This window comes from Venturia canescens, chromosome 7 (genome assembly GCF_019457755.1).
Source record: "Venturia canescens isolate UGA chromosome 7, ASM1945775v1, whole genome shotgun sequence".
Lineage (NCBI taxonomy): Eukaryota > Metazoa > Arthropoda > Insecta > Hymenoptera > Ichneumonidae > Venturia > Venturia canescens.
The window spans coordinates 17,912,519-17,921,608 of record NC_057427.1 but is presented as its reverse complement, the minus strand read 5'-3'; the positions used below and the strand labels follow the sequence as shown (position 1 = coordinate 17,921,608).

Here is a 9,090-nt window from a genome sequence, read left to right as displayed (position 1 = left end):
TCACGCTTAGATAAGGCCGCTCGCGAGGCGCGATGCCTCGCGAGAGCTTGAGGTATTCGCTGCTTCATCAAAACTGCACGTGGCTGCAATCTCGACGACGTACACCCTCTTACTCGCTCTCGTGCTAGCATACGCGTCAACGTATACGCCCTCGCTTGCTCTCTCTTGAGATGCGGTACCTCGCGCTCACCGTGCACAGCCTCTAAGCAGGCAGGGGCGCATTGACCCTAAGCGTCATCGTAGCATTGACCTTAAGTCATAGCAGCGCGCTGGTTCTTTAAGCAAAACAGCCAGCAGTGATGGCATATACCGTCTCGCTCGCTCCAACGTCATGATACATCCTCTCTCTCTTTCTCTCTCGTGAGGCGCAATATTCGAGCATTTGAGAGTCGTGTCAATGATAGCGCATGTTATCTCGCTCGCACCCGTGCCGTGATAAACCCTCTCGCTCGCTCTCTCATGAGATGCGAGGCCCTGCGCTCTCGCGACGTCGTCGTGCAGCGTCATCAGAATTGCACGTGCATCGGCCGAGAGCTCCAGAGCTGTAACGAGGATAGAGCACAGCCTCTCGCCCACACCTGAAGACATGATACATTTTCTCGCTCACTCTCTCTCTTGTGAAGCGCACGAGCGCGAGAGCAGCAGCAACAGCATATACCCTCTCACTCAAGCTCGTGACACCGTGCATTCTCTCACTCGCTCTTTCGCTAGATGTAGAGGCACAGCGCTTCAGAGTTGTAGCAGTGATACCATATACCGTCTCGCTCGCTCTCATCTCACCGATCCTTTAGCGAGCAATCCTCTCTCTCGCTCTCCCGTGAGACGCGATGCTTTATACAGAGCTGTCAAAACGACGCATACGGCTGCAGCCTCTTGATGCCTCTAAACAAACCCCATCGATATATATTCTTTATTATATGCTATTTTTGCGGATTCAACCGATTCACTTATGAAGGGCGGATCTCCGAGGGCTAAAGACACAGCTCGGTCTTCGGGAGAAGATGCTATACAGGAGATGGAGCAATATGCTCGGAAATATGCTTGCAGGCATAAACAAAGCTGTCTCACTCGTGCGCGTGCTTTTTCATGTAAACACCGGGGACCATGCAGAGTACTGTTAAACTTCAGCGACTGCTCCTTTGCTGTCTTGAAAAAAGTATCGCTAGAATTTTAATTATGATTCACACCTATCTTCTCGCTCGAGATATGTCAGTAGCGATTCAACCGTCATATAGAGCGGTATTTAACGATTACCCCTTACAATGTCGGATGAATCAGTGAGTTCTTGTATTTTGGGTCTTTTACGTCTAACAAAACCGCATAGCGCTCAGCTGAGACGTCGGTGTAACGACCTATGGTGTTACGAGCTGCTGCGTTTATCGGGTGATCGACTCGTGAACAGACTTAAATACGTAATCTGGTGGGCCCCTTTACGCTCTCTAGTGGTGGCCTATAACAGAGGCATATTAAGTGGTCAACGAGTGCTGAGTGTTGTGTATGAGGAGTTACAGCGCCGCGGTGTTTTAGAAGCTCCCCGCGTAAGAGGCCTTGTCGATGAAATCAGATGTAAGTACCATTATCTTGATAAATCATTGTTGTTGGCGGTTAGCAATACAGCAGTTATTTTTACCATAGGCTATCGGCAGTTTTACGATGCGGGGAGTGACGAAGAAGAGGCTCTCGCTGAGGCGACGAGAGCTGTGGAGGAAACGGCTCTAGAGTGTCAAACCGCCCTCTACCGTGCGTATTCAACTCTGTTTTGGCGTTATTACCCTCGATTTTCGTTTTTAGACATAAAAACTACTGGGGCGGTATTTTTTCAGAACCGCAGCATGAGGAGAGGGCTGAGGAAGAGCCTAGGGCGAGCACCTCGGCAGCATCGGCCGAACCGATACCGCTGCAGCCCGAGTCTGATGACGACGAGGCGTCGACTATTCTCAACCCCTCCTTGATGTTTAGCGATCGGTCTGATATACTGGGTAAGCATAGTCGTACAGTGATAATAAAATAAAAATAAACCGCGTTAATAAACAGAAATTATGAAATAATCCAAACAGCTGTGTACCGGCAAGCCAGAGCTAACGATGACGACGGAGCGATAGCGGGTCCATCGTATCACCACCATCGTCAGCAGGAAGATGACCTCGTACAGCCCGAAAATCAGCTGGGGGTGTATCCGATGGATGCTCAACAGGAGGAGGAGGTGGAGGAGGAGGAGGAGGAGGAGGAGGAGGAGCGTCTAAACGAGGAGCGATTAGAAGCTAGACGCTTCGCCCTATGGTTTCAAGAGCTGATGGAGTGTGATTCAGGTAAAGAAATAATAACGTCTTCTCTCTCTTTCTCCCTCACTCGCACGCTTTCTCTCTCTTTATCTCTAGCCCTTGCGGTATATACAGGATATGTTTAAAGGGCTTTATTATATTTACCACAGGGTACTCGTCAGTTGACTCGTCAGCTGACTCGTTATTGGCGTACCGCGATTAGTACGAGGTACACTAAAGTTACAATATGCCTTTTTATCGGCGATCTCTACTCTATAACTCACGCCTTTGTTTGATTACAGATATACAAACGGGCGGAGGAAGAACGCGCAATACACAGGGGAACGAGGCTTTCGGGGATGTGCAACCCCCGGGAGGGCGGATCATCATCACGCACGATACAGCCCGTTATTTCAAACGTTTTCAACTACGTGGTCGGGAGATAGCATTGCGTATCCGCCAACCTCACGCTGGCGCAAACGTGACAGCATGGCTTGAAGGAGCATTCCGCGATCTTCTGACGCATCTCACTAGTCACTGTGAGGGTGGTGACTACGCAGGGATCTCGTTCTCCGCGAGCTGCTTAGCGCACGGCCCCGTCTGGCTTTCATTCCGTCCTGTCCGCGCCTATACATTTGTAGATATCTGGCAATTAATAACAAACATAGCTCAAAGTGCAGCGTCTCTGGATATTGATGATTCTTTCCATATAAAAGTATGTATCGTTAAAGGTTTGGAGGGTAGGGGGCGAAAAGGCATGACACACGAGGGCGTTGCTAAAAAATCAATTTTAACGATTCGAAACACCGACAATCTGTGTCTACCGTGCTCGTTAGTAACAGCACGCGCGTACGCGGAAAGGGGTGAGATACGCTCGGGGGCGCTGCATTCTAGATGGCAGCGTATACGACAGATTAACGGGTCGCTTCAAAAAGAGGCGGCGCTTGAGCTCACGAGAAGCGCAAATGTTGTTATACAGCCCGCTGGCTGTGGTATGCGCGAAATTGCTATATACCAGAATTATTTGGCTCGCGAGGGGTTAGCTATCGTGGTTTTCGAGTTTTTGACTTTGGGGCGACGCGAAAGACCGGTGTTTGACGGTACACAGACGGTTATGGATACAGTAGGCTCAGTCCGGCATACGTTATACATTCTGTATTATGAGCGGTCGCATCATTTCCAGCCTATCTTGAATCTGCGTGGTGCTGTAGGCAGCTTAAACTTCTGCGCAATCTGTAACACCCGTTCTCGTCGGGATCATAGATGTTTAAAAAAGAAATGCCCTCGCTGCCTTCAAGCACCGCCCTGCGCTCTGGGCGCAGCTGCCGCGATCAGATGCGAGACATGTAACCGCGATTTTTTTGGGGAACATTGTTTAGAAAATCACAGGGCTATTACCATCCGTCGTAAACGCAGGGTAAACACTGTTTGCGAGTCTCTTCAGCGGTGCCGTAACTGCTTTCGCGCGATAAGACCTTTAGAGAAAAAGACGCATGTGTGCGGGGAGGGTTTCTGTAAAACGTGTAAATCGCAGCAGCCCTATAATCACCTGTGCTATATGAGGCCTATTCGCGCCGATGAGAGGTCAAAAGAGAACATATTCATATTCTATGATTTTGAAACGCAGCAGTGTACCCCTGTAAAAGGTGATCCTGCAACGCGCGTTCACGAACCGAATCTTTGCGTAGCTCAGCGCGTCTGCACCAGGTGCTGCGATAACGCTTCTATAGACGAGCCGTGCGAGCATTGCGGGGATCACGAGTTTATATTTAGGACGAATCCTGTGTGTCAACTTGTGGAGTTAGCCATGCAGAGTATCCCGGGCTTCTCTCGTATATTTTTAATAGCCCATAACGCCGGTGGCTTCGACGCCCAGTTTATCCTGTGCTACTTCATCGAGGAGAAAAAAACGCAGCTCCCGTCTTTAATAATGAACGGCACTAAAATCATCACAATGCGCGTTGGCAAACTCGTGTTTCTCGACAGCTTGAACTACTTTTACATGCCTCTGAGCGCACTGCCTAAATCTTTCGGTCTAAAAACTGCTCTCGCCAAAGGATCTTTTCCGCATCTGTTCAATAGACCAGAGAATCAAAATTATATTGGGCCGATGCCGCCCGCAGTCAATTACTCTCCCGTCACTATGCGCCCGGAGGAACGCGAGCGTTTTTTTTGCATGGTATAACGCGTTAAAGAATGCCTCTTATGTATTTAACTTTTCAAACGAGCTCATAACCTATTGTAAAAACGACGTTACGATATTGAGACAGGCCTGTGTGGTTTTCCGGAAAATGTTCATGGACAGCGAACGCGTTTGCCCGTTTACCGAAAACACAACAATCGCGTCCGCCTGCTTTCAAATCCTTCGAAAAAATTTTTTAAAACCTAACACGATCGGTATTATACCTACGGGTGGTTACAGATGGGCTCACAATCAGTCAAAAAAAGCGATCTCTTGGCTCGTGTGGATGGAGCATTCTTTAAATCGTCGTATCATTCACGCAGGACGCTCGCGCGAGTTTAAATTGCCTCAAAATTTATTAGTAGACGGTTACTACGAAACACCTGATTCAACCCACGTGTTACAGTTTCACGGTTGCTATTGGCACGGGTGCTTGAGCTGTTTCACTGTAAACAGAGACCGTAAACAAAGCGACGGTGATACATTGAACGAGCGTCTCGAGAGAACAAACGCTATATCGCAGAGAATCCGCTCAAGCGGCTACACGTTACCCGAGATTTGGGAGTGCGTGCATGACCGGATGATAAAAACAGATTTAGAGATGAGCGCTTTTGTGAGTGATCACGCTCTGGTTCGAGCGGAGCCTCTCAATCCGCGCGATGCTTTTTTCGGTGGTCGCACGGAAAACATGGTCACTCTGTACGATGTGAAAGACGGGGAGCAGATACGATATGTTGACGTTTGCTCTTTGTACCCATACATCTGCAAGTACGGTAAATATCCGGTGGGCCATCCAACGGTATACGTCGGCGACGAGTGCAGGGCGTTGACAGGTCCCGAAAATAATATCAGTCTTTCCCGCGTCGAGGGCCGTGTTAAATGTACAGTGCTTCCACCGCAAAATCTTTATCATCCGGTGCTGCCGGTGCGAATGCACCAGCGCCTGTTATTCGGGTTATGTCGTAGCTGCTGCGAAACAATGAATCAGGATGCGTGTCCTCATGAAGACCACGCGGAGCGTGTATTTAGCGGTACTTGGGTGGTGGATGAATTGCGAAAAGCTATTGCGTGCGGGTATAAAATATTAACCGTGAGCGAGATTTGGCAGTATGAAATAACGCAGTACAACCGCGATACACAGGAGGGGGGCCTTTTCACCGGGTACATAAACACTTTTCTTAAAATCAAACAAGAGGCTAGCGGTTCGCCCGAGGGTTATACAGGTGATGAGGCTGCCCAAGACCGTTATATAACTTCTTTTAAGTCAGCCGGAAGGGTTCAGCTGGAGCGTGGTGCGGTAGCGAAAAACCCGGGGCTGCGCTCGGTAGCCAAACTTTGTCTTAACTCCTTTTGGGGTAAATTTGGACAACGCGAAAATTTACCTCAAACAGAAATAGTGTCGACACGCGAAAAACTTATGGAGTTGCTAAACAGCCCCGAGCACGAGATCACTGGTATGCTACCTGTTAACAACCAGGTGCTGTATGTTAATTATACGAAAACCGATGATGCTGTAATACCGTCTAATATAGCAAATACTGTCATAGCTGCATACACCACAGCCCAAGCCCGTTTAAAACTTTACACCTATCTCGAACCGCTGGGTAAGCGTGCTCTGTACTGCGACACCGATTCCGTTATTTATGTCACGAGAAAAGAGCCTGGAGAGTATGAACCGCCAACGGGTCAATTGCTAGGGGATTTAACCGACGAGCTAAGCTCTTATGGCGAGGGCAGTTACATTAAGTCTTTCATCTCAGGCGGCCCTAAATTTTATTCTTTCATAGTTAATACACCGAGCGGCGCGGAAAGCGAGGTTTGCAAAGTTAAAGGCATAACGCTGAATTACGCAAACAGCTCGCTGATAAATTACGAATCAATACGGTCATTTATAATAGGTGAGAGAGAAAATCCTGTTGTACTACAGTTTGATTCAATACGTCGTACGCCGTTCCACCAGGTTGTCACACGACCCGAAAAGAAATCGTGCATGCCTCTGAGCGTCAAGCGAAGACGTGATGGCGAATACGGCTCGCTCCCTTACGGCTACAAATAACAGTTTATAAAAACTCTCGCTTTAAACATTGTTAAGTAGCGTTGTAAAATATCTATGTTATTACTGTAAAATATTTATACTGTTACCGGAAAATAAAATCTCTATAGGGGAACATGGGGCAAAGTGGCCACATGGGGCAAAGTGGCCACCCACTTTTTTGGGGCATTTTTTAATTCTGGGGCAAAGTGGCCACTCACGCAATTCCGATTTCTGGCGGGGCACAGAATCAGTGAGAATTCTATGTTTTTTGAGAAATTGATAGCTATTTGAGGCAGAGGGTGAGAATCATTTTGCGAATCACTGATAAATGTCTATTTTATTTTGATTGACAAAAATCGTACTTATAATGGACTTCATCTTCATCAACACCTGCGCACAAGGTGTGCGCCCATTTTAGGCATGTTTCGCAGCGAATTCAATCTTTGGAGGAATGCGAATGAAGTTGATCGCAGAAAATACACGCAACGTCCGCCGCAGACAAGAATTTTTCTTTTTTGGTGATCTCTTTTTTCTTACTCACTAGATTTGCGCGATACGACAGACTCGTGACAATGGCGGTTTTCCCACGATTTGCCCCCGATAAGAACGGGCTTTTGCCACTGGTAATGGCAAAATTTATCCAAGTATTCCGACTAATTCTTTTTTCATCCCATCGAAGGAGGGTACCTACTATGCCTCGTTTCTTTTCGGTTTATCGCGGCCTTCAATGTTCCATGCGGGAACAGTCTATTACAACGTCTATTTAACCAGAAGTGATAATTATCGATTTTCACCGCATTTGAGGGGATGGCCACTTTGCCCCAAAATTTTTTTTTTTCAAAATTCGAGCAATAACGAGGTGGAATCAGTTTGGGGACATAAAAAAAAGTAAATGACCATGTGCTACCCGACAAAACTCGTTAGATTCCTTAAGTGGGCCACTTTGCCCCATACTCCCCTACATGTTTCAACTGCTCGAATTCTTTATATTATACCGCCCCGCAGGAAACGTGGTCATTCGTGCAGATGGATGTACGGTGGAAGCATCCCTGGACCTCAATGATCTGTGGTCCCACAGGCTGCGGTAAAACGTACTTTGTAAAAAAGTTTTTAAAGTTTATATCACGGATGAACAGTGAGCCGTTTGAGAGAGTCATTTTCTATTACTCCGAGTGGCAGTCAGCGTACACGGAGTATGGTGAATCAATAAAGTTCCATGAGGGTCTACCTCAGAGTGCTGATTATGCTAACGACCCTCGCGCAAAACTTCTCATATTTTATGATTTGATGCGCGAGGCATCTAACAACAATGTTGTGGACCTTTTCACCAAAGGCAGTCATCATAAAAATCTGAGCGTTATTTTTATTACCCAGAACTTATTCCATCAAGGACACGGCCAGCGAGATATCTCGCTGAATGCCAACTATATAGTGATTTTCAAAAATCCCCGTGATCGTGCTCAAATTCAGCATCTCGCGCGACAGGTGTATCCTGAAAACCCTCGTTTCCTACAGGAGGCGTACGACGACGCAACATCCAAGCCGCACGGTTATTTGCTACTCGACCTGAAACAATCGACGCCTGACAACTGTAGATTCCGTACCTGTATTTTTCCCGACGACCCCCATCATTTTGTCTACGTACCGCGGAAAAAGTTTAAAAGCGGATGCAATGCTGGTGAATTACCAGTTCAGCGCATGTAATGGCGTCCAAAGGGTTATCGTACTGTGATAAATGCATGATCGTTTTGAGCGCACTTCAGCGAGCTAACAAGATAACGCAAGGACAAGCACCTGTGGAAACACCTCCCACCCTTATTATTGTATTGGTCTATGCGTGTGGTATATTCTTAAAGGCACCGCTACCCCCCATCCCTATAGGTCGAAAAAATCGGCTAAAAGGGGCGATACGTCGAGAGGTTAGACAGTTTGACACGCGTAATGGAGCGAAATGGTGCACCGCTCTGTAAAAAGCACGTGACGATACTACGGGCTCTTCAGTATCTCAATAAAGAGCAACGCGAGGCTGTCCTGCGTAAAGCGGACCCAAGCATCGTCCGTTGTATCTGCGAGTGTGCCTTGAACGTTCTTTGCGGTAACGTTCCTTTGAAGGCTGATCAGCGAAAAAAGCTACGACGACACGCTCCCGCTCTCCGTCCTTTAGGCGCGAAAAAAGGCTGCTGGAAAAGTAAAAAACGTTTTGTTATCCAGAGCGGCGGGTTTCTACCGCTCCTACTAGCACCGATACTAGGCACTGTTCTATCGAGCCTGATTGGCGGACGGGGATGATGGAGCACGCGAGAAAAATGGTTCTTATCCCTGAAGAGCATGTGGCACAGCTGGGCATGCAAAACCAGAGACAGCCAACGGCCGGCTGGAACGCCTCGGCACAACCGCCACAATCTACTGGTACCGTATTATCCAGACTGGACGCGGAGATGAATGAAATTTTGAACTCTAATACCTACAAGAATGAGAGGGAAAAATGGACAGCGTACCTGGTTGTGCTACAGCGTTATCTCCATTTTTCTGATGACGAGAGAGCTCGACAACACAGCGATCTTATGAAGAACGACCATGCAACGACGTCTAATTATGATAAAAGTGAAAAA

The 9,090-nt window shown here is 47.6% G+C and overlaps 1 protein-coding gene and 1 long non-coding RNA gene across 2 annotated transcripts; both read left to right on the top strand.

The window, feature by feature from the left end:
- The first annotated feature begins 2,228 nt into the window (after positions 1 to 2,228).
- Positions 2,229 to 2,940, top strand: LOC122413596 (uncharacterized). The gene is made up of 3 exons (XR_006261585.1): positions 2,229 to 2,309; positions 2,432 to 2,490; positions 2,564 to 2,940. It is a non-coding gene; the product is annotated as an uncharacterized lncRNA (long non-coding RNA).
- A 1,612-nt stretch (positions 2,941 to 4,552) lies between these two features.
- Positions 4,553 to 6,499, top strand: LOC122413329 (uncharacterized). Its single transcript, XM_043423612.1, has one exon. It carries the CDS (start codon positions 4,553 to 4,555, stop codon positions 6,497 to 6,499), a length of 1,947 nt encoding a protein of 648 aa, XP_043279547.1.
- Positions 6,500 to 9,090: the final 2,591 nt, after the last annotated feature.